This window comes from Apteryx mantelli, chromosome 7 (genome assembly GCF_036417845.1).
Source record: "Apteryx mantelli isolate bAptMan1 chromosome 7, bAptMan1.hap1, whole genome shotgun sequence".
Lineage (NCBI taxonomy): Eukaryota > Metazoa > Chordata > Aves > Apterygiformes > Apterygidae > Apteryx > Apteryx mantelli.
Window position 1 is genome coordinate 8257947 of NC_089984.1, and position 25748 is coordinate 8283694.

A 25748-nucleotide genomic window follows, 5' to 3' on the forward strand; every position below is an offset into this window, starting at 1 on the left:
TGATCCAGATGTCTCAGGGGATAACATGTTAGAGGCTAATAAGAAATTTCTTCAGTTGTACCTTTTTCTCTAACTGTTGTAGCATATCTTGTATTTTCTTGTAAATAGCTAATCCCACCTGTTGTTAGACACAGGTTACTGAAAATCTGGAAGCCTGCTAGTCATGTCTGGTATGACACTTTCTAGTGCAATGGTGGTATCCTTAGTTCAGGAGACAGCATGAATAGTCTCATGCCCTGTATATAAATATCTTCAATTTCTGGGGTATTGCAATTGTCCGTACTTCCGCAGATCCATTCCTGAATTTAAAATAGCTTATTATATCATCATGATCTAGCTTGTAGAATTGATAGTCACAATGGGATTAATGAAAACAATTTTCATGTTGATAGTTGTTGCACTTTGATTTTGAGTTTTCTTGAGCCATAATCTCCTCAGTGTCCCACTTCCTTTGTAATGCTAATGGAGGCAAAGGAAGTTAGAACAGAATTTGCAATTTGGAAAATACCACTGATACAACCTTCTCATGTGCCATCATATGTTGCGGGGAGAGATGGAGAAAAGCAGCATGTGACAGTGAGTTTGTGGACAGATCGCTTTTAAGAATGTCAGAAAACTTTCCTAAGCTACTTCTACTGTCGAGGTTGTGGTTTCTTATGCAGGAGCTGGGGAAGCACATTTCCTGGTGGAGTCCAGTTTCTCTTTGACAATCCCCTGTCTTTTCTGCAGGCAAGAGCCTGGCTGCATGGGCTCAGAATATGTCACTGTCTTATAACATTTCTTATATCCAAAAAATAATCATTTGGACTATTTCATTCATGTTGTCTGTCATTTGGGTGACACATCTTTCATTTCTGTATGTAGTACTAATGATGAAAAATAATACTGACACATGGTCGTTGCCTGGCTACCTCACTGTCAGCTTGTTCATGCCTGTCTTTAGGCAGGATTTTATTAGTTTGTCACAGGTGTGTTTCAGTGCTTCTTGTTGACACTAACATAAATACTAGGATGAAAATTGGTTGCTTTCTGAACAGGAAGCCCAGGTCTTTTGGAAATGATAACCACAACATAAGCATGCCCTTGCTAAGTCGTATTGGATAGGACAAATATTAGAAATCAAAATATAGGGATTAATAAACAATGAAACTGAGTTTTGTCCATCACTATAAATGCAAAGTTATTATTTCAGCTGGAGTTAGTTTGTTGATACTATATGTTAAATACAAAATCTGAATTTAATCATTTTTCTTTGGAAATTATAGAAAATGTTCATTTGAGTAGATCTCCATGGTAATAATTTTAAAATAAATCTGGCTGTACATGAATCTCTAATCAATCGCATATCCACATCAAATCATCAGCCACTTTAGAGTAAACAGCCATCATTCATAAAGTAGAATGAGTCTTTTGAAACTAGAATTACAAACTCAAGCACTGGATTTATTATGGTGGTCATAGTTGCTGGAATGGATATTGTGAGACTTTTAATTCATTTATTTTAATGAAAAATACACAATACCTTCCAATGCAATCTTGTTCTGCTGTCTTACAGACAAAGTAATATGTTTCCCTAAAGCTCTGTAGGCCACCATCATCTGTATTGTATTTGACAGTGTGGGAGGAAAGCCTGCCAAACCACAACAGGCCTACATGCTTTCTGGGGTGATTATAAGCTCTGAGTAATTTTATTTTATGGGCTGACAGGCTGTAGATCTTCAAGCAACACTTTCAGAAGTGTGCTTTTATGGGGTTAAGATTGTATCTTAATAAAAAAAAATCTGCACCTTTCTAAATTCGGATGATAGATTGTCTAGAGTCATGTTCAGTTGCTTCTTTGCTGTTGTATAATCCTTCTTCACTCAACTTTTCTGACTCATGTCTCCAACCCAAGTTCCACTTTCTTTGGGAGTAGGACAAAACAATAAAATGATATTAAGGACTAAGCATAAAAGAAAAATGAAGTAAGGATATAGAGGGAATAGTATTTGCATTTTCACTGTATAAACTGAGATTGTGTTAATCTGACAACCGAAAATGTGACCAGTGCAGCTGCTGAAGTGGAGGGTAGACAGTAGCTGAGATGATGAACACAATTTTTAGCATGTATGCGGGGTGAAGGCAGTTGCCATTAGGGTTTCCTGAACTTCATCTAAGAGCTACACAGTTTAGGAAAGCCAGCATCTCTTGCACATTTAAAGCTCTTCAGGACCTCTGAGGCTTGCAGCATGCCTGACGCTGGGGGCACTTGTGGAGCTGCTCAGACGGCTGTCAGCAACCCCGGCCTCCCTCCTTCTTCTCCTGTCTGCCCATTTCAAAAATAGTTAGCCAGTTTCAGAAAGCTGCTCTTAAAATTCAGTGAAGGGTTAGAGGAATAGCTGTTTTCCTAAGTACTGATTAGGTACATCATGTGTTTGGATACCAGTTTTAACGTGTAAGCAGAAACTGAAATCCTTAGTGGCTTGATAAATGGAACTGCTCCAAGTTGTGTTGCACAGACGGTCACGCAGACCTGGTGGTCGGAGCTGGGAGGCCTAGCACCTGCTCCCACTTCTGCCCTAGACCATAAGCAAACTGTAAGTCACCCCTTCGTGACTTTTCTGAATAAACAGCTTTAATAATGCTTACCTAGTTTTGTAAGGTGCTTCAAGAATCTCTAATGAAAGGTGCTTAAATATTTTTGTTGTTAAAATTACTTAGAGGAGTGACATTTATTTCTAATTACAACTAATTAATTGTATTATGAAGCAGATGGGGAGGAAGGTTACATTCTTTAATTTATTAATTAATAAATATCAGATTTGATGAGCTGTTTACTTTCAATTAGAAATTGCTGGAAAATTAAGTTACTTTTTATTTTTGATACTAAATCTCTTTAGGTAAAAATAATAATTACTTGCCAGAGTGATGACTTTTATTTCTGCTTAAACCAAACAAGACAAAAGCAAAAAGAGATGCAGTCCTGGTTTATTTTGTTCTTGTTGAGAGTAAAATTTAGAGGAAATCTGTATCTTTAAGTCAAAGATGAAGGTTAGCAGAGAAACATCACCAGAGACATTTGGCTCACTGAGAGAGGGACTTGATTTGACAAAGCAAAAATAATTTGTTGTTGTGTGGTTGCCTTTGGTCTGGGAGACACTGGGGGCAGGTGGGCAGCTGTGTGAATTCTCTGCACCTGAAAGGTGGCACATGCTCTAAAATGTCCGAGCACTGTGTGTGTCCATTGACTGACTTTGCCAGTTGGAATATTAAACATGGGGGGGATAAATAAAAACAGTGGCTATCACTGAAAGCCATTGGCCTGTAAAACTCGGAAGCAAAAAGACCAAGCTTCTCTTTACAGTGTATGGTGGCCACTACAGTTGTCTTCCTCAGGATTCTCTCGAGATTTGGGACATGATGTAAAGGGCATTACCAGCTGTTTTGCACCTATGTCAACATGGCCTGAACCCCTTGAACCTGATTTCTAGGAGACATGAAGAATCAATGGTACTGTCATCCTCACCACTGAACACATTGGCCTGCTTGCTCTTTCATACAGCTTTTGTGTGGAACGGAAGCTAATCAATATTGTCTGGTCAATCAAGCCGTTAAAAGGTAGCATACAAAGAGCTCCTCACTCTCAAACAGTCTTTTCTCTGTAGTGCCGTCTTCCCTCATACCCTGCATTTAAAGTCATCATGAGTTTCCTAGTTGGTAGGCCAGGTGATTCGGTAAGATTAATAGAGACAGTAATTTCAACAGGAATTGAGCTGCATGTAGCATTAGCATAGTGCATGTCTGAAGATCTCTGTGAAGTGTAGGCCGTTCATGGTGTCCAGGGCTATGCACTCCTTCACACGAACCCTCAACAGCACTAGCGTTACTTGCAAATGTGTCATGTTATACTGTAGCTCCTCCGGCCCCTCCTCACGCTGCACAGAAGTGTGCAGATGCTACGGAACAGGCACACTTCAACTTCTGTACAGGGCGAAGGGAAGGTGGCCTGTTAGGCCTCTTTTCCCTGTCACTTCCCCTCTCTCAATGGCTTTGCTGAAAAGCTGATACTGAGAAGAGTGTATTTACTGCAGCCATCACAAATCATGCATATGAAGTGAGGGAATTGTTAAGTGCTAAGGTGTCTTGTCAGCGTGATACCACTGTCCTACTTTTATACAGTTGACTCACAGCTGCAGCATATGACAATCTTCTGTAAAATTCAGCTAACCTTTTGGAATGCTTTAATGTATGAATTAGTCGTGAAGCTTAAACTTTTCAAAATACCCTTGTGGCTTCATGGTGACCAGACCCACAAAGCCCTCGTGTCAGGACACTCTTTAAGCTCTGTCTTCCTTGGAGTTCTGTTGGATGCTTATCCGTTGTAAAGCTGTTAATACTTGTCTTCCAACTGAGCAACTGGAGTCAAATAAAAAGGAGAGAATGGGAATAAAAGAGTGTTTTCCTGCTTTTAATAGCAGTAAATTTTCTTCTGGATTCATGTCAGTGACAAAGATGAAGAGATGAGTACTCTGTCCTACCCCACCTCTCCATCCCTGAGCCATCCATTCCGGTAACAAGAATTTAAGGGCTTGAAAGTCAACCAGGACTTGCCTACTCAACATGACCTCTCAGGGAGATCTGGGGACTTACTGAACTGGCCACTGTCAAAACATAAGACTATTTCTTTTGATGAAACCGGATATCCTCAGTGGTACAAAGTTGGTGGCAGTTTCACAAGACTCTTGTTGAACATTTGAAAATCTCTGTCCCTTGTTTATTTGAAATCAAACTCTTCCACATTTACTCCAAGTAGGGAGAGATGTATTAAATGTCTTAAAATAAAATTGGTGTTAGGGCTGGAGGAGACACCTAGGGGGCTCAGGTAAGAAGTGTTCCCTAGAGGCTTCTGCTTGTTATCTAAGATACAGAGTTTTAACTCCATTGCTTTGCGAGCTGAACTAACTACTACAGTCTTGCTTTTCTAACTTCTGTGTCAGTTGTTTGCTTTTGTGCTGTTTTCTTCAGTCTCAACTGTGCAGCCTGTAGGCTACAAGCCTAAAACTAAACTCCTAAACGTTATAAAAACTGAAAATAAAGGGAAGGTTAATGGTCATGGATATTACTGCTGGCTTCTTTCCCGTAGGCTCTGCAAGCTTTGAATTCTGGAGCACTGATGGGATAGGAAAGTGTACGGCTATTACTGTTACATATTGTTCTCGTTATAGTCGGTATAAAGCTACTGTCAAGCAAAACGGTACTTCCTAAAAAATAACATGCCCGAGCTGATAGTTAACCTGAGAAAGCTAATGATACTGTTGAAGACCCTGAAAAGTGCACCATCTTCTCCATTAAACAAACACTTAAATAGAATAAAGGCAGGGGAAGAAGGATGAGCAGTGATTCTTCACTGGTCTGTGTTCCTTCTATGGCATAAGGAGAATGGAAAGGTAATTGGTCTGACCCTCCTGGACACCCGTTCAATATGGTTTTGCCGGGATGAGTCCTTTTGCAGACTGCATCCTAGACATGTACTTGAACTCATCCATAAGGAAAGAAAATATGGCTCAGGGAGCAGCTTCTTTTCAGCCATTTTATACGTTAGGCCCATTGGGCAGCTAAATGTAAAGCAGATGAGACCTAAAGTTGTTCTAACCTAGCTAAGATATCAGCAGACTTTTCAATAGCCCATGTAGTTTAACAGTTCAAAAATGAAAATAGAAAATCGCCATAAAGGGGAAAAATTAAACTTCTTGTAAGTGCGCTAGTGAATCCTTATAACATAAACAAACAAAAAAAATTGCCTGACCCAGGATACAGTCCTTCTCTCAAAGATACAGAAATTCCCTGACTCCCTGGCAACTTACAGAACTCCTGCTGTAAGTGCTACAGTGGCCAACCCAGTCAAGACGTTTCGCTACGGATGTTGAGTTGGAGGCTTGGCTCAGAAGCTCCTCTCAGAGCGCTGTCGCGAGTTCTCCGCCTGAGCCCTGGAGTGTGCCACCACCTGGGCCAACACCGTGGGAACCGGGTCAGATACAGTCAGAACAGAAATCAAAGTGAAGAGGTTTCATTTTCAGGTGTCCACATATTTTACCATTATTGACTAAATGAGCCTTGTAGTGATCACAGTGATTTTTATAGTGGATAAACTGAGAAAGAGGAAAGGGCTGTTTTCTAGTTTCCACTGGGTTTGAGTGGCTGACTTTGAGGCATTATTTTATTCCAGGCTGTTTTCCAAACAGGTTAATCCCTATACATTTTCAAAGTTAATATTCCTTTGCAAATCCCCTTCCTCTCTCCGCATGCCCCCCAAACACACGCATCAGTATGCAGCACCGCTGCAGTGAGCTAGCCAATGCTACATAGCAGGTGGATTTCCACTTTCAGTCCTGCTCCATCTCCTGCATAGCACAGGTTTTCTATCAGCTTTTGCAGTTATCCCTGCTACCCTCCCCCTTCAGAGCTGTTAATACATTCTCCTGAATTCATTCAACAAAACAGGACTTACAGATTTATGCTAGAAATAACATGTGATAATGTTGTTTATTTTTCCTTTGTGTTGGGGATGCAGAGAAGTGAAGGAGGAAATGTTAAATGGAATAAAAAAGCATTTAATTGAATGAAGGGCATAGGTAAAGGGTACAGGTTACAGTTATTCAGTAGGGAGCTTTATGAAAATGAGCATTTTATTTGAAACCTTACAAAGAAGGAAAGACTCCTCGCTCCAGAGTGGAGATTGGAAATCTTTGATTAAACTCTCCTGGAACAGCCCTATTAAATAGACGCAAAGCGTACTGTGCTACTGAGGAAAAAAGGATCATGGATTATTCAGCTGCAGCTCTAAGAGAGCCTGTTATAACCATGCATTTTAATTAACCAGATCAGCTGAAGAAATGTTGTCTATATACTGCAGCATAACTGTCTGCCTAGAAAACTATCCTATCGATAAACAGAGGACTTCTATTTGCAAAGGCCTTTTCAAGTACATTAAAAAAAAATTGGAAGAGATTAACAATTAAACAACTGTGAAATTAACCTTAGACAAATCTGCTTCCTTTTCCAGTCTAAGGATATGTCCTGTCTATAGTATCCATGTAGTACCACAATAAATAGTTAATACAAAAAATGAAGTTCTTCATAACTATTCAGCATACTGTTACAGCAAGGCCTGTAACTCAGTGATAACTTTTTGTTTTCTGATGTATAACAATTTCTGAACATCATGTTAATTTTCACATTAAAAATTATAGTACAAGGATCCTGCACAAGGTACAGATATTCAAAATACTCCTTTATTTTTTTTCCTGAGTATTTGAGCCTGAAGTGTTTCACTGTATCTCATGTTTCTTGTTACTTGATGAGTCTTTCCCCCTCTGGGGAAGGTAATTTAAAACCATTGTCAAAATTTCTCAAATATTTCTTTGTTTCTGAAAGCTTGCTGGCTGCTCGAGCTGCGTTGGTTTGTAAACAAGGCTTTCAAGGGCCAGAACTTGCTAGACTGGAGTTTAAGGGTATCTGATACACTGACACTTATATTTAGCCCTTGGATTTTCCTCTTATTTCTGGAAAATAAAGATTCAAAAGAGAAGAGGAGTGCAGGGAAGAAAGGGAATGGGTGAGAGAAATCTGAAAAAGAAACCAAAATAATATTTGCCCTTTCTCTTAGAAATAAGCTTGATCTTGGGGAGTCCTGCAAATTCCCATTATAACCTACCCCAAGGTTATGAGCACATATAAAAAAGTCCTGCGATCAGCAAAAAGGATGATAATTCATGAATCCTGGTGCTGCTAAATTGAAGTGAAAGCCCTAAGCGGTTGAGTAGGGGACTGAGTGCCTCTGACGCTGGCGCGTCCCCCAGGCCTGCTGCGGTCAAACCTCGGTAGCTCCCCCGGGCCTGTACCTCTCCCGCCACCGCTCTTCTCAACTACCTCAAATAGAGCAGCTAGCCAAAGCTGCTACAAAAATCTTTAAGCCCTGGCATGCTGTATGTTTTTTTTGGTGCTACCTGTTACTTATTTGAAAAATTAAAATGCTGGCCGTTTAGCCTAAAGTACCATTTTGATGGTTTCCTTTCTCCTCTGCAAGGCTGTGCTGCTGGCTGCAGCCGGGAGGACAGCCGGGGCCATAGCCGCTGGCTGAGGCAGCCTGTCGCTCTCTGCCGGGTAAATCCAGCCAGTTTGGGGCAGCCCTAGCTGGCTTGCTCGGAAACCCTTCCGCCTGCTGCAGGGCCCAGGAAGGATTTGGGAATAGCTTTTCATCTGGCTCGCTGGGACCGTTCAAATAGTTTTCAAAGGGCTGTGGGGAGCTCGGTGCCAGCGCTGTCGCCTGCACGGTGCCAGGGGCCCGCGGGGGACGGCAGGACCCACCGCTCCTGGCAATGACTCGCAACCCCCACGCGTGCCCAGGCACGTTCGCGAGCAGACAGCAATACTTGGGTACCTTTCTGCTCTGCTGATACTGGAGTGTCATCGCGGGGGGGGGATACTGCTGTAAGTACCTGAACTAGGTGGAAATGATGAGCGCTTGTAATAAATTCTCACTGCAGAGTCTGTATCTAGGAGCATTTTCTTTTCATCATCTCATTAATGAGTTTCAGCCACTAAGAGCTTAGAGTGCTGAATAAGGATTTACATTTAATTGAAGTCCTCTCTTCTTTACTGGCAAAATTTCTTTTGCACACTAGATGGATGTAATTAGTGTGGTGAGGCTTTAAAAGAAATTGGCTTTGTTAAATTTAGAATTTGCTATGTCAGTTTATACATGAAGCCAAAGCATGCAAATCAGTAGCTCTATGGGTTTGGGGGAAGGCATTTATGATTATTACTGATATATAGAAATTTTAACTAAAGACACTATTATAGCCCAAATATGACATGGTTTCAGATTGGAGAGTGCAATCTATTATCTTGTGATTTCAACTTATTTTATACTGCTACAAAATATCTCAGTTCTTCTTTGTCAGAATTTATGATTATATGCTAGAGCACAGAAAAACCTGCATCCTTTTGGATAGCAGGGAATTGTGCATAACTGTTTAAGGTATTGTGCTTTATTAAACATTCATAAAAAGAAACCTCTGTGAATACTGCTGGATTTCAGCACACTGAAATTAAGGGCAAGCTGCATGCCATTCATAGGCACTGTTCCCCCTACAACATCACTGCCTGCTGCCCTATCCGGTAGGCAATAGCATTTCACTTTAAAATATTTCAAGGTTTGTCCTAAGAAAGATCACATGCAAAAAGTAATAAAAAAAGCAAAAGAATGCTGAGAGGCCATAGGTGTGTACTGTAGGCTTCTTTAAGCTATAAAATAAACGCTGGAAATAAGATAAAACTTTCAATGAAGAAGAACTTGGTTACTGGCAATTACATACAGACTGCCTTGCAGAGCTTATTGCTTCCCCTGTGGTAGTTACAGTTTATTTTTGATATATGATTTTTGAAAATAGGAAGCCACTTATAAAAAATTTTGAAGCTCTTAAGGTTTAATGTACAGGATTGTGACTTAGGATGTTATGATTTTCTCCCCATATTGTCTGTGGTTGTGACTTATTCACTAGCAAAAATGAAAAATTATTTTTATGGCTGCCAGTATCATTAAGGATGAATAGAAATACACTGTCCAGCTTCATGTATGTTTGAAGGAAATCTGTTTTTTAATGAAGGACAAGTTACTGGCTGGTAATTGGAAATGGTATGCAGATTCTGAGAACGTATAATAATACTGCTAGTTTTGCTGCAGGCCCACATTTGTGTCAGTAGTGTAGTGTGGAAACTATTGAGGAATAATGAAAATAGAGAAAACTGGTAATTTAGTCTTAAAAGTACAGGGACTGTTTGGGATAGATACAGTTATCCTTAGGAAAAATTTCCACTGAAGGGCTTCCATTGCTGTCTGTCGTGATGCTTTGCTGGAAGGTGGCTAGTAAGTGTATTGCAGTGTGAGTCACAGTTGTAACATGATGTGAAACTAATCTTTGAATTGGAAATTGCTATTATATGTAATGCATGTGTATTCTGGGGACTGCAATGTGATTCAGAAGAAGCTGGCTGGTATAAAGCAATGCAGAATGAAGCCTAATTCGCTGCTCTGAGGATATGACTCATATTACAGATGGCTGCAAGGTTAATACTGTGATGTGAAAGTGTTATATTACAAGTAACAGTGTATTGCTAACAAAACTCTAATATGCTGGAGTGATTATTTGAATTTATTATATTTTTGAAGAGAAAAAGACGATTCTTTTCTCAAATCTTGGCTAGCTATTTTTGGATAGGTTTGCTATGATTGTTATTACTGGGGAACAAATTGTTTGGTTAAAAATAGATAGTTGGTATTTAAACCGAACCATAGGTAATTACTTTTCTGAGGCCAGTTATTTTTAATTGTACTATGGGAATTAGTGGTAGCCCTTTTTTGTAGCAGGTTAGAAGGTGACTTCCTGGCATATACCCTGTTTTCAATCTAGATCCCACCTAATGTTAATAAGAAACATCTGCCACCATCTACACATTGTTGAGGTACATCTGTTTCCTTTCATCTCTAAGAAAACTTGCCAAAGCCTCCTGGAAGGTGTTGTTTTAGACTGGCTTCATGAAGCTGGTCAGAGCACTCTGTGGACCTTACAGATCAGTCTTGTTCAAACTTCAGTCTGGGGAGGAGCAGAGAGGAAATAATATTGAAGGGAAGTGCTCAGCTATTGCTACGGGTGAGTAGGATTTGGGCGTTTAAATTTCCTTTTGCGGCTTTTGAAATCTTTCTTATAGTCTGTTCTAAAATAAACAAGATAATCCCTAGGAAACTGAAAAACAAGTAACAAGAAGTTAATTAAGATGAAGTTTAAAGTGTTTTTCTGTATGACTCCAGTTTGCATTTTGTAAACTGCATTCCACATACTTATTTATATGCCTTTTAAAAAAATTAAACGTGTGGAAATAAGGAAGGGCATAAACCTGCAATCCCCTGCTTTATCATTCATGGTTTTTGCACAACTTACCCAAAGCCAAATAGATGTTTCTCCATAATGTGTAAAAAATTTGTAAACAAGAAACAATTTATATGCTAGAATATATATTATAAAATCTGCATTTTGGATCAAGGAATCCATTTATGATGGCTGTATTTTCAGTGGCTCAGAGATGGTATGACTAATGTATTATTATTGCACATTATCTACACTCTAGCAGAACACATGTTCAGTCTTCACTTTTCTTTCATCTGCAGCTACTTTTAATCTGGAGGGCAATGAAGGGAAGAATTACAAAGGCATTTAGGATGCCCAGTTTCCATTGGAGATTCTGTTTGTACCTTTGAACATTTTGTGCACGTTTTCCCTCCTGAGTTACAGCTGAACCAGCAGAAGGGGCTGGTAATCTCACTATTTTTTTGAAGTTGATTTGTGAGTTTTGCAGCCTTTAAGGAAATGGAAAATATAAGTGCATGATTAAAAATCAGAACTGTAAAACTATGTGACTGTTATCATTAGTATAGATGCTAGTTAAAGAACTGTTATTCAAACATTCAGTAAGTTGTTCCCTGGCTGTAAAGGACACAACAAATAACCTGTTTTGTCGTGAAGCACAGAATAAATGTTAGGAGAATGTACTCAGCTAGAGCAATGTAAAGGTTACCAGCTACCCGTATCATATCATTCCTAGAGACATTGAAAATAATCATATGAGGAACAACAAAATAGTAAGATGAAATATGTTTTGATTGTTCCCGTATCAACTCAGTCCCACAATTTCACAGAAACGCTGCTTACATCATCGGAAGGTATTTTCTCCCTATTATTGCTAGGCGTGAAATAAAAATGACAGAGTAGTGTTTTGTTGATGTTTAAATGTGTCCAGAACTAGACAGTAGGATTTTTTTTTTAATTGATGTTTAAAATACTTTAAGAAATGCACAAACACTGTTTTTTAATATTCCAGTTGTTTTCTTTCTGAGTGTGATTTTATCCCATTCAAATCCACTTGTTTAACTTCTAGAGAAATTGAGAGATCTTCCCTGACTTTTGCCAGCACTAAAAGACATATGCAGGCCTTTTCTTGAGTCTTTTCCTTTTCCCATCTCTCAGAATAATTCTGCACACCAACAGCAGCAGCCATAAAAACGCCCCCTTTTCTTATAGTTAGTACATCCCACCGTGGGGTGTAGCCCAGGTATAATACACTGCTAGTGCAGGAGGTGCGGCTCGATTTCCAGTGAGAATAACTATTAAAGTTTGACTTCATGAAGACAACTTCTGCAGATGCTACCGATATCGAGGAGGTTTTTTTGTTTCAACAGAGAACAATCAGGTTCCTGAGAGACCTAGCTGGTTAAATGTTTTGTTAGCTTTAAGAAGAAAAAGATTTGGACACAGGATTGGGCGGCTGTTTTTCTTAATGGTGTAGTGAAGCAATGAGCCTGGTAATGTCCTTGTTTGGAGTGTGAGTAGAGGAGTAATTAAGATGTTCTAGTTTCACATGTCCTTATTTGAGGGATTTCTTGGAGACCTCTTTTCCAATCTGAGCTCTCCAAACACTCAGTTTTTTTCCTGGCAAGCCAAAGAGTTTGTGAGAAACAGTAAGAATCTGTAAGAAAAAGTTAAAGATTTTGTTTTATTACAAAGCTTGCTGGATTCAGTAATGAAGAACTTTAAAAAACTTGTGTTTATTACGTGAATGTAAAATATTCCCTGTAATAAGTAAGTTTCATTTATCTGTTTAGAAAGAAGAGGCTAACAAAGGAATAGGGATTAACTGCCCTGCTGCCACCTCTCAGTCAGCAGTGCTCGTTTTTACGTTAGACTGCTGATGGTATGGTCATGAGAGTGCAACAATATATTCAAGACAAGAAGTGTAGGGGGAGACATGGTGTCTATGAAAGATGGTCAGATACAAGATATTACCTCTCCCTACGATTCTTTCTTTGTTATTACTTTTACCAGGATGTACTAGTTCTGAACTGTGACTTTCTCATTTCTCTGTTCTGTAAAATCTTGCCCAACAACTCGGAGCTAGCCACCCCAGAGTCTCTTGAACAAACTCTGGTTTTTAATTTAAGACCTCTCTGGTGATCTGTTCATAGCCACTTCTTACTTCCTCACAGCCCACTGTGCTCCGTTCACCACAATGCCAAGAAATAGACTGTAACCCTGCGGATCACATCGGAATCCTGTACCGCACTGTGCTAACACCAGTTTTAGAAAACGTAAAAATCAAAGCTATGTATCAATGATTGCTGACCTCCAAACACACTTAAGGACATAAAAATTTACAAGTATGACTGTATTTCATTCAGTAGGGAGTGAAATGAGTTCTTGTGCATCTTGTTAAGGGAAACTAAATCTATTATATATACTGGCTGTGGTCCTGATTTCATCAACTTATATCATTCATTGTGGTTTTAAAGTTACTGCCCTAAACATTGACATAGAGTTTCTCTGAGGCATGAAGTAATTAATGCCATAAGTACCAGAGGTTGCTGCAAGGTTAAAAAAAAAAGCTGATGCTGAAGTAGGTTAAAGTAATTAACACTTGGACAGCTATTTGATCTTCACAAGCAAATGTGTTGTATATTCCTGTAATTGATAAGTCTCCCATTGGTGTGATTGCTGCTTGGGAATTTGATCTTTCCTGCACTGCTTTTATATTTTCAGTCAGATAATTTGCTTGTTGCATCTCTTGTACATTATGCATTTTGGAGATGAAGATGTTGCTTTAACTTGGTTCCCAGGGGCTGGTGACTTTCCCTTTGATGTCTAGTAGTACACTTCTCTCAATATGGTAAAATTAAACTCAAAATACTTTTTTTTTTTTTTAATCTTCTGTTTGGAATTTGAATGAGTTGTTTATAATCTTAGTTTATTTTTGGGGTATCTTAATGTGACTTAGTAGTGTTTTATAAATAATTAGTTCTAAATCTGTAGCCACAAATTTGTTACTTCTCCTGTCCTTACTTACTCATTAATGCTCTTTTAGTAACAGCAGATCCTTGCACACTAGATGGACCATTTCTTGCTGGCATTCAACTACTCCTATCTTCTCCACTCATTCACTGCATTTGGGTTAAGACTCCTATACATAGAGATGAAATTGCAGTACAGTTGAACACTTAATATGCGATAGATGTTGAAGGAAATATATGCTACTATCATGTTATACAGAAAGGTGCAAAGTAGAAAGGCAAACATCTGTACGTGAATTGAAGTGGACAATAGACACCTGTGATTAAGCTAACCACCCACTGGATGTCACTATTGTTCCACAGAAATTCATCTGAGAGAATATTTATCTAGAGCTGAGTGGCTGACTGCAAAGACCATTAGCTTGCAGCAAACTGAAAATTTCTAGTGTTTTCAGGAATATTTAACATTTATGTTAATTTTACAATTGCATTTTATTTCAAGGTTCACTGGTGCATTAAAAAAAAAAAAAAGTTGCCAAATCGCAAGCCATGATAACTGTGTAAGGGTGGATAGTGAGTAATGAAAACCTACCAGCCAGCAGAGAAGCTTGCATTCATTATTTGCAAGCCACTTGATCTCATTATTATTCTCTTCCTCTGCAGTTGCTGGAGGTAATCTCAACACAATGAATGAATAGTACAAGTCCGCTTGAATTTGCTTAGCGCATTAGCTATTTTTTCCCCAAAGATGAACATTCAGTGTGGTTTATAATTCTGAAATATCACTTGACTATTCTAGGAGCTACTGAATTGCATCTCAGTCTCATAATTGAGAGGCAAAGTAGTCCACTGGCTAGGAGGATATCTTTGGGTAAGGAGACTGGATTATCTTCCCAGTACTCAACTGATTTGTGATCTTGAGCAAATTACCTCAAGTCTTTGGTGTTGTTTCCCTTGCCATCTTTTGTCTTCTCAACATCCCTTGTAAACATTTAGCAGTACAAACACCTTGCCAGACAATCTCTTATGCTAGCAGAGGAAGCCATGCCTCCTTTTAAGATTTTTGGGGTGCTACAATAAAATGAAAAATTCTTGTTTGGTGGCTCCACCTAACATTTGTCTCTGCATTGTTTAAATAAATATTGACTGCAAAACCAATGAAAATGAAAACTGGCCTGGACAGATGTGGAGTGAAATGTCTTGCCCTTGAGTTGTAGCCCCAAAACACTAGATATGACTCAGGAAAAGCAACAGAAGATAATTTTTAAAATGCTTCAAAATGTGTTCTTGCTCTCCTAAACTTGGAATATGTAGACAGCATTCAGATCCATTAAGGGATAGCCAAGCCATGAGAAGAACCCACACCAGACCTCCTTCACAAGTTGATGCCTAAAGTGCTTGCTGAAGGAGTCGGGGTTTGTAAGAGCCATCACAGCTCTTGCACATTCCTCTGCACCATCCCCAGCTGCCCTTAAAGAGTTTTGTGAGAAACCGGCACCAAGATGTCTACAACCAAGACAAAGTGGGGCGCGGATTCTAGATTCCTGTATCCAAATGGGAGAGAAGCAAACGAGAAATTTCTTCTCTGGAATCTTTGAAGTGTTAAAGCTTCAGTTGTATTAAGAAAAGGGGTGGCCTTTCCCAGGGACTCAAGGCTGCTCGGCTTCTTTGACCCCGCAAACCAGGCCATTTCCTACAAGATGGTGAGCATTTGTGACTCCAGGGCAATGGCCTAGCCACCCAAACCAAGTCACTTCTGTAGTGTTTAGTTTGACCATGGTGAAGCTAAGTTTAGCTTGGCTCATATAGTCTTTGCCCAGATTATATCCACATTGTAATGTGTTATAACATGCTATAAAGCTGGTTTAAAATGGTTTCTAAGCCACAGCCACTGGAGTGGGATTTAACAATTCAGCTCTCAGGCCTCAGGCTGTGCAGGAAGGTTCAATTGGTTATACTGGGCATTTTATATTGTATAGTCAGACAGCAGTTTCATTATCAATGACCAGAGTGGCAGTTCTGCATACATCTGTGTTTGGTGCATATTTGGAAATGTAAGAAAAGTGAAGTCTGTTAGGTGTTTCCCAAGCAATAATTGAATTAATTGCTCTTCTGAACATGCCTGTGCTTGAATATAAACATGCTGGCTTTTCATTATTATTTACATTATCCATCTATGATTAATGACATACTGGCCTTATTCTCTTTTTCACACCTACAATTAAAGATTTTTTCAAAGGGAGCTAGTAATAATTTTACAGGTATTGCCTTTTGTAGGAGGTTATGGATTGGTTCTTTCTGAGTATTGATGTGGTCAGAACAAGACTTTAAAAAGATGAGACCACATATAGCCAAACTCAGTTATTTACAACTCATTCACCATCACAGACCATTAAGGAGGCAATGTTGTTTAGAAGATGTATTGAATACTTTTAAATAAAAGTAATTCTAAATTAATAGTATGAAATTATTTTCTGAATGTACTTAGCACTCCCACAGCTAAGGAATAGCAGAATTTTCATTCATATACACACACGTGCGCACATGCACACATACATATGTATGCACATATACACACACATACATGTATATATGTATGTCTTGAGCCAAATCTTTTTGCTTTGGCTGTACCTGATGTTAGTCACCACTGCAGACATTGAAGACTCTTAAAGTGCAGAGATGGTTCATAACACCACGCGCACAGAATACCCTAATCCTTCAGTACAGAGATGACCAAGATTTGCTGGTAGAAGAGTCCCATAACTGCTAAGATAATTCCATTTGTATTGACTTTTTAATAGCAACTTTCAAGCTACAACTCGGGGGTGGGGAGGAATCACAGTCTGCTCCGTGTTGCTGAAGTGTCTCAAGCACTTGCATTATTAACTGGGTGGGACCCTCTCCGCGCTCGGCGAAGCGGGGTCTCCGTGTGGCATGCTTCAGGGTAGGCGGAAGCTTGATTGTTCCTCACTATAGTCCTTAAAAATGAGAATAGTTTCCTTATATGTAAAAATGTATTTCAAGTGCCTTTTTTTTTTTTTTTTAAGAGATGCTTTCTAGCTTTGTTTTCATTCTGCCTAGCATATCTCAAGGTGATTGGCCGTGACTGCTTTTTCCCAGTGAAAATTCAGGAGAACATTCTGCTAAAGGTTTTGCTTTTCCTAACCTGCTGCAGTGAAACTGCTTTGTGGAAACGCTCCCTCCTGAGTGGCTGAAGACGTGCAGTTTACTAAGCTAAATCAAGTTACAAAATAGAGATAATTAAATTAATGACTTGCTTCTGCAAAGGTGCTGCCATGTTATTTCAAAAATGAGAAAAGATAGCCTTGCTATTCAATAGACCATCAAAATATATAGGAAATATGATTTATTTGGATATATGGGGGATGTTATATTCTTCTGCAATCAGTAAAATTACATGGCTTTGGGAGAGGGAGGGTAGGGAGTAGCCAGATTACAAATCTGTATTTTGTCCAGAAACCACTGATGAATGACTTCACATTAAAAATGAATATCTGTGAATTCTTGTAACGTCATCAGGATTATGCTAAAATGGAAAAATATTTTGTAACTGATATCTTTAAGGATTTTTGGATGTATTCTTCTCAGCTTAGTGAGTAACCAGTTTTCTTTGAGAGCTCTTTACAGCTGTTTTTTCTAAAATGTACACTGTTTGGCTTTGTAAGTAATGAAGCTTCATTTAGTTATTAGAGGGACAGTGTGCAAAACACATCACAAAACCCTAACAAGCCCAGCCCAGCAAACAAAAAGTAATAGAAGAAAATGACATTAATGTCTTTGACAGTCTTGAAAAGAGAATTTCTAATGAGCACTCAAACAAATGTGTGCAGGAAGTGGTCTTGCTTTTGCTACTGCACATTTGAGTTCCTCTAATTGCATCAATAAGGAATTTCTGCTCCTCATTTAATGAATGCCTTTTGACTACTTTCTGAAAGGCAAATGGATATAAGGGATAAACACTGGCACCTTTTGTATAAAGTCACATAAACAGGTTTCAATAAGTCGTTATCAGCCTTAGAAACACTGTATTATAATGCAGTACAGAAAAATTTAAAAAAATAAAAATTGCAGGATAGAGTTTAATTAAGCCTAGATTTCTCTCTGCTTAGCTTTTGGTGTGATAGCTCATCTCCTAAAACAGTACTTCAGCTCACCCCGGCTTTTTATTCTGTCTTGTGTTGGGCAGAAATCAGGCACTCTTTCAGAGCTGTCTCTGCACCATCGCTAGGCTCAGACAACTCACAGAATTCCTGTGATGCTACAGTACCTGGGTCCTTAATTTGTTCTTGGTTAAAAAGTGAGTTTCAGAGCATGGGCAGGGGTTGGGTTTTGGGCTGGGGGGTGAGGGGGTGGTTTTTGTTTTTTGTTTTTTTGCTTTTTTGTCATTTTTATCCCTAAACAGAGGCACACTCACTGCAGGTGCAGTGGATTAGTTATGAAAGAAGTTTTCTATTTAAAAACAAGTGAGACTTTAATGAAATCAGTAGAGGGTTTGTACAATAGGTATTGTATTAATCCAGAGCTCAGGCTTCACATTGATTGTGGTATTTAAATTTCAATGAGTTGATTATGTATGAGAGTAAAATGACCAGTATTATGAATGTACAAAAAAAGTGACATGGAAGAGCTGTGCCAGAAAAGTGAGAAAAACGTTCCCTTTATAGTCCCTAGAGTTCAATAAAGCACCACTATTTCCCAGCTTTTAAAAGCTCTTTTATCACAATGGTTCATACCTCGCATTCCCTGGAGCCTGATTTGTTATACGTGCAGGGTCCTGTTCCATTCAGCAGCATCTCACTGGTTTCAGTGTTGGTGGGCTTGTAATCTACATAAAATTCCTGTGTGCTCGGAGTCATTTGCTTCAGCGACTGCCTTTTCTTTTTCCTGTGCCTTCGCATGAGAGAGCGCTGCTGCAGCTGCTTCATGCTGGCTGGGTACCGCTTCCATGACACATAGATCACCAGCAGGATCACAAGCACAGAGAGGAAGAGGGCCACGCTGCCCGCTATGATTTTGTGGAAGGAGATGTGTTCTGCGTCGTGCTCTGGCTCGGAGCTCGGTTCGGTGGCTCCAACGGTTGGGGGCTGAGGGGGCTTGCTGTCGTGTTTAGGCCTGGTGAGTTTTGGTTTAAATGTTGGCTTTGGGAGAGCGCGTGCTAATTCGAACCTTTCTGTGGTACTCTTGCCACAGATGCTGTAATTCTTCACTGCATCAATAACATTCACCCCTTGCAGCTCTTTGGGGCTGGCACAAATAATTGTATTTTCCCTCAGCCCTCTGAAACTTTTAAGCCAGTTTACCAGGGAGCAAATGTTTCTGCTGCATTCCCATATATTCCCGGCAAGGCTGATATCATTGAGGGATATCCAAGAATCCAAAATTTCTTGACCAATAAATGTGAGCTTGTTTGAATCCAGGTTGAGGCGCTGTAAATTGGGCACACACTGAAAAACACTAGGTCCGCTGAAAGCCTCTATTTCATTGCCAGATAAATCAAGTCTTTGTAATGAGCTCCAGGTCCAGGACATAGTTTGTCCTATCACACTGATTTTATTCCACTGTAAATAAAGGTTTTGAAGGCTGACTAGCCTCGGAAAAAGTGCCAGGTTGAGCTTAGAAAATTGATTGTGCTCCAGGTGAAGCTCTTTCAGTCTGATCATGCCTGCAAAGACATTCCTTGCTAAACTTCGGATCCGATTATAACCCAGGTCCAACAGTTCAAGGTTCCTGCAGTCTTGAAATATTCGAACAGGGATGGTTCTTAGGGAATTGGACCGCAAATGTAAACTCAGCAGCTTCCTTAAGCCCCTGAACTGTTCAGATCCCAGAGACTGCAGCTGATTGTATGACAGATCCAAGTTCCGGAGATTTGTCACAGGTCTGAAGGTATTATTAAGAAAATAGGAGATTCTGTTGGAACTCAAGATCAACTCTTTTAGTCTGCGTATTCCATTGAAAGCATTTTCGTCAATATTGCTGATGTGGTTATGGTCTAAATAGAGCCAGGTGAGTTGATTAAGACCTTTAAATTGATTGTATTTTAGTTTTTGGAGGCTGTTATATCGAAGGGACAAACCTAAACAACCAGCAGATATACTTGAGGGAATCTCCTGCAATTTCTGAGATTCACAATATACCATTTTGCCTTCACACCTACAGCCCTTAGGGCATCCTCGTTCAGCAGAAGAAAGCATTGTCAGTAATACAGTAGGGGCTATTACCAGAGCTACAGCTGATCCGCTCAGTAGCCTAATTACATTGAAACCTGGAAATAAAAACAACTTAGAAAAGTTATCCCCCCACACATCAGTCATTTTTTTTTAAATCATGCTAAAATCTTTATTTCAACAGTCATTTAAAATCCCTAGCTTGTCTCAACTACTTTTCACATTGTTTTCTTTACTCAGATTTTTTTTTTTAAAGAATGTCTTTATAAATATTGCAAAACAGTTGGGAAAAAGGTGTAATCCCTAAGCAATTTAACTGTAATCACAAATCACATCAAGGTAAGTCTATGGAGTAATTAAAGCAGAGGCTATGCAGTGGCTATGAACTATATATTAAAAAAATATATAACATGAAAAACATACCCATCCTTTGTGTTGTTCAAAGGTCGTCCTTAGGTCTTTTGTTTTTTGCTTAGTGTGCCACAAGCATGGCAGCCCCTGTCAGCTGCACTGTGGTGAGTCAGGGCTCGCTGACACCCAGGAAGAAAAATTGGACCCCTTGGGAGATGGACCGATTTTGGAACATTATTCTTTGCCAGCCATGCAGAACACTCCAAGAATAAATCAATCCCAACACAGCATTCGCAGCAAAATGTCAAATTCTTCCTAGGTAATAGGATCTTCATGGATATTACGTTTTTGCATCTTTATAGTTAGGAACCTGGCTTTTAAAATTTCTCTTTACAGGAAAGCATGTTAGATTCCTCCAAGCAACATTTAGCTATCTGAATTCAGACATCTGTATTCCATAGCCCAGCAGTTCCCTCACTTAGCACCCAATCCAGCTAGGAGGCTGCTTTGTAGCACAGAGGGAGACTCAGCCCGTGCAGCGACCAAGCGCGGCTCACTTCTGCATACTGTCGTTCCGAAGGCTCTGTCCGACTGTTGCTTTGGTTTCGGGGAATGCAGTCTTATGTAAAGCTGCCCCCAGTGGTGAAGAATATTATGGGCATGTGCAGAAATGTCTTCCTTTTATCTTGCAAATGAGTAAGCTCTGCTGGGAAAAGAGTGCTCATTCAGAGTGACTAATAGGAGCAGGATGGTCAGCTTCAGTGTCAACTGGTGAGATGGGCTGAAATATCCAAATCCTCTTAGTCTCTTTTGCTGTTTGTGAAAGCTGTTTTGAGTCCTTAAACTTAATAGCTCAGCGTGTGCTGCTGAGACTTTTATCTGAAAGGCTAACATGACATTTGTAGGACATAGATACAAATTTTCAGTCCTAAGTGTTTTTTTTTTTCTGTTGCATTACACATGTGCACACACGACCTTTTTGCAATAACTCACTACTTTTTTTAGTGAAGTATCAGCCCCTCAGTGTGTCTCTAATCAAGCATTTCAGTGGGGACACTATATTTTACAACATGAAAAATGTTTTGTAGCTGACATTTTGCCTTTTTACTGTTTTCTCTTCTGTTGAAAGGCACAGTGCCAGGAGGTTAGAAGAAAGTATTGTGCTCATTTGTTTCCCAGCTGGCTGTCACTTGCCTCCACAACACTGACCCTTCAAACACAGGCTTCCGTAACCCTTACTACAGGGGGACTAAGCAGGCTTGGTGTGGTACCTGAATCAGGTGAACAGTTTTTATGTAACTTATGACATAGGCAGGATTTTATGTGAAAGTACAATGAGTAGAGTTCTTTTAGATGTGTGACTCTGGATGGCCCTTATATATTGCATAAAGATCCTTTCTCTCCTTCTGTAATCTTCCCTTCTCCCCTGTGTCCTGCAGAGAAAGGACACATCCTCTTACCTGGCTTGAGCAAAGGTAAGATGGCATTAGAGCAAATGCACCCTACTAGCAGCCTTAACCAAGAAGCATGCGATCAGAGATGATGGTGGGAAGTGTAAACTCATGGCTCTGTGTCTTGCGAGAATAGGCTAGAGCCCCAAGAGAAGCGTGCTGCTCCTTAAAAGAGGACTACAGGTTACACTCCCTCAAATACACCAGACAGCTCTGAGAACTTGTTTTTCTTTCTGAGGCAGAATCCTTACCCCTTGGAATAACATACTTTAACTCATCCCTTATTATATGCTGCTGTGAGCACTGAAAAACTTAAAATGATGTAAAAACTGAAATTTTCCACACTTTAAAATGCCAACATTGCCTAATGTTCAGACTGTGTGAATGACTTCAGGCTTAGGTTGATCCCGCTAGTATTAAAGCAGCTGCCTGTAATGCCTAAATTAGGAGTACAGTTGCCCCAGGCAGAGCTATAAATGCCCTGAGCCAAAAATATATATCTGCATCAAGCCACATCCTGCGAAAATTCTCCCCTGTGGGTCAGGTCCTTGGAGAGGGAGAGGGTTAATTCCTCAGTTAATCTCTGCCACCATCTCCCATTCTCTACTACAGCCTGTTTCTGGCATTTAAATCTGAGCTGTAGGGTTGAGGAGCCAGCGCAAACTGCCGGCTGCCCTGGGAGGTGTGATGGTGCAGGGAGTGACAAGTGTCACGTGCCAGTCCTGGTGTGCCTGTTGTAGGTTGCCCGTCGCTGCCGTGGGGCTTTCTGTACTTGATGGAGCAGGACTGGCATAGTCAGAAGGCAGTTCAGACCTTCAGCAAGCTCATTTGTCTCTTGGAACTGCCGCTTTTCCCCCATCGACTGTAGGGGACGCCTGTGACAAGTAAGCTCTCGATTGAAATGGCTCAGTCAGGTCCCTAAACTTAGCTGGGATGAGACTAGGTTCAAACACAGCACACAAAGCTTCCTATAACATTGAAATTCTTTCTCCAGAAGAGTTAGTGCTAGTTAGTATGCTGGTTTAATCTGTGCCTTTTCCCCAAACTTTGCCATTCCTTGGCTTTTCCTCCTGTGCCTTCTCTCCTTGCTCTGTCTTCATCATGGAGTTAACAAGTAACTTCTCTGCCATTGTGAGTTAGCAGAGCTTCAGTAGCTCTTCCAGGGTTTTAATAATTGCCAATATAGTGGACAAATACAAGGAACAGCCACTCTTTAACCATGAGTTATTTTCATTTTTCTGAAAGGGGTGAGACATCAAGAGATGAACAGAGAGAACATCAAATCTATGTTAATGGATTGCCAAATTCAATTTTCTTTACTGAGATCCTTTTTGAATTACAGAAGCAAGAGAAGTGCCAGTGTCTGATAAACAGTTTTTTAAACTTGCATTTCTCTATCTTTGTACAGCTGAATGGGTTCTTTGCAGATTGTGGAAATAAAATTGCTCCCAGTATGAAACATTTCATACAAAATCTCAACACAGTCTGATGGCCATATTGTAAGCTATGAAAAGCAGAGAATTAAGTTAAAGCTGCGTTTTAGATAGGAAGATAACTTTTGTAAGTGATTTAACCTTTTCCTTGTATCAAATACATGTTATATCTGTGCAGCACCATTGTGTTACCACCTAATTCACGCAACCAGGAAAAACAAAAAGTTGAGGCCAAACTGTTTGGTTAACTTTTCTTATGGATAGGCTTCTTTTCATGTTAACAGTGGTACAGTAGAATTAATATTGCAAATCTTGAGTGCCTAAAATGCAAGAATTTCATAAAGGTTTGGCATGAATTTAATTTATATACTCTGTGTGTGTGTGTTTCTGTGTGTGTGTGTTCATTCTGCAAGGTAGTTGCTGTAGCCCTAGGGCATTTTAAGCTCGGCTGCCTTTGGCATTGCTAGGCAGCACTGCCTGCTGTCCTGGAATAGCTGCTCCAAGCAAGCAACAAGAAGTGAAAACTGCAAATAATGGAAGTCGCGGTCACTTCGCACTGACTGAGTATTAATACTCAGGAACAGTGTTATTCCTTTTCTTTTACCTCTGAAGACAGCATTTTATGCAATTCTGCAGAGGCAGATACTGTTAAGAGAAATATGTATTTGTGTACTCTGTCACACAGTTTGTGCTTTGGGACTTCAGCCTTAGACATAAATTGAGATGCTGCAGACCTTGGGAGGCGTATTAGTTTTGAGCTGTGCTTTAGTACCTGTATGCCTCCACAATCACTCTGCTTTGTTTTTCTAGGCTTTTTCTGAGGGTGAAAATGGCACTTATCAGAAAATACATTAACAAATGTGTTCCTAAACATGCCTTAAGGTTCCTGCAGATGGAGAGTGTGATGTTTTGGGAGGAGCTACTGATGCAAACAGTTTCCTGAACAACACTAGAGACAGACTGAGTTCAAAGTTGTTCTAAAATAGTGCACTTTCCCAGGGTAATGATGGCCCAGATTTTCCTCTTGATACTAAGCTTTCAATAGACTTTTCTCCCTGGATATTGTTCTAGATGCAAAATCAACACTAGCTGATTTTGCAGCAATATGCTTTAGTTTAATTTCATGTTTGGTTTTGGTTTTGCTTGTTGAGTTAAACCCTAGTGCATTTTCTTCGTCCACTCATGCTGGCTGTGGTCTCTGCACCTGGCCGCAGCCTCCCTGTGGAAAGCTTCCCACCACTTGCCTGCGCCGTAACCCTAACCGCAGCCAGAACAGCGACGGGTGAGCCAGTAGCTCACACTCACTGCGCAAGCCAGCATCTCCACATGGCTGGCTTGGAATTAAAGCAGCCTGCAAAGGACAGGGAAAAGAGCAGAACTCGCCTTTTTCAGGATGCTGAGAAGAGACTGGTAATGACAAGATGCATCTAGCTGCAAGGGACATTTGAAATGGAGGGAAGACAGAATTATCAGGTTCAAATAAAACGGGGGCAAAGGGTATAGGGAAGAGATGTAAACTTCCCAACACAGCCGTTACCAGGGGTTAATCTGGTTCATGTAACTCAGCAAGCACCTTCCCCTGTTCTGTCACCAGCTTCTCATCAGCCTCCCTGAGCACCTTTCATGCCCACTGTGTAAAATGTGGTTCTTGTTTGATGATGTTGTCAGCAAGTTTTTTAAGGAATGTTTCCTTTTCTGTTACTCCCGTAAGAAATCTATTCAGAAAACTTCAGAAAATCGATAGGACCCTGTCTTGCCACAGCGCATTAGGTTCTTAATTCCCAAACTTCAGGATTTGCACTTCTAGCTAGGGCAGTTTTGTGTTCAGATAGAGCTCCTGTGTTGAGGTTGCCTTTATGTGAGCAATCGCATGTCCCTTTTGGGAACTGTACTTAGCAAATGTCTGCACCGTGGCCTTTTTTGATGTGCGAAGTGGCCATGTATACCTTTCCCTGGACTTTATTTCACTATAAAGAAACCAGGAGTCAACTGGGTTAGCAACAGGAGCTTGTTCTAAATAGTACTGTAGTGTACTATCATTGCATCAGTAAGAGCAGATAAGTCTAATAAAATGTATTTGTAATTTTTGAGCCAGTGATTAAATGAACCTGCTGTTCTATGAGGATCAGATTAGAGCTGGGGGAGTACAACTGCCAGTGTAAATATCCGAGCTTGGGAAGACTGAGAGAAACTCAGAAGGATGCAGGATTTGCCAAAGGTTGGGGCTAGGAAAGGGAAGTATGGAAAAGCCGGGGTCAAGGGTCATGCAGGAAAGGGAACTGGAGGCAGCAGAAAGTACTTTGGAGAAATGGGGAAGGGGGACTGCAAGTAAGGGGGATCTTATCCAGCCGTTTGTCAGGACTGGCGTAAATAACGATGGTGTGAAATGTTAGATGAAGGAGGCAACTAAATGAAAATATTCCCTTGCTCTCCTGGTAGGAACATTTAG

General features: G+C 40.1%; 2 protein-coding genes across 2 annotated transcripts in view; one reads left to right on the forward strand and one right to left on the reverse strand.

Moving 5' to 3' along the window:
• Positions 1-25748, forward strand: part of CTNNA3 (catenin alpha 3) — a 586211-nt gene that overhangs the window by 251891 nt on the left and 308572 nt on the right. The window lies entirely within an intron of this gene.
• Positions 18393-20270, reverse strand: LRRTM3 (leucine rich repeat transmembrane neuronal 3). Its single transcript, XM_013945650.2, has one exon. The coding sequence runs from the start codon at positions 20209-20211 to the stop codon at positions 18625-18627; it is 1587 nt and encodes a 528-aa protein (XP_013801104.1). The 5' UTR covers positions 20212-20270; the 3' UTR covers positions 18393-18624.

Coding starts and splice junctions, on each gene's coding strand:
- LRRTM3 (XM_013945650.2), bottom strand. CDS start 20,211: ATGACTGATGTGTGGGGGGATAACTTTTCTAAGTTGTTTTTATTTCCA.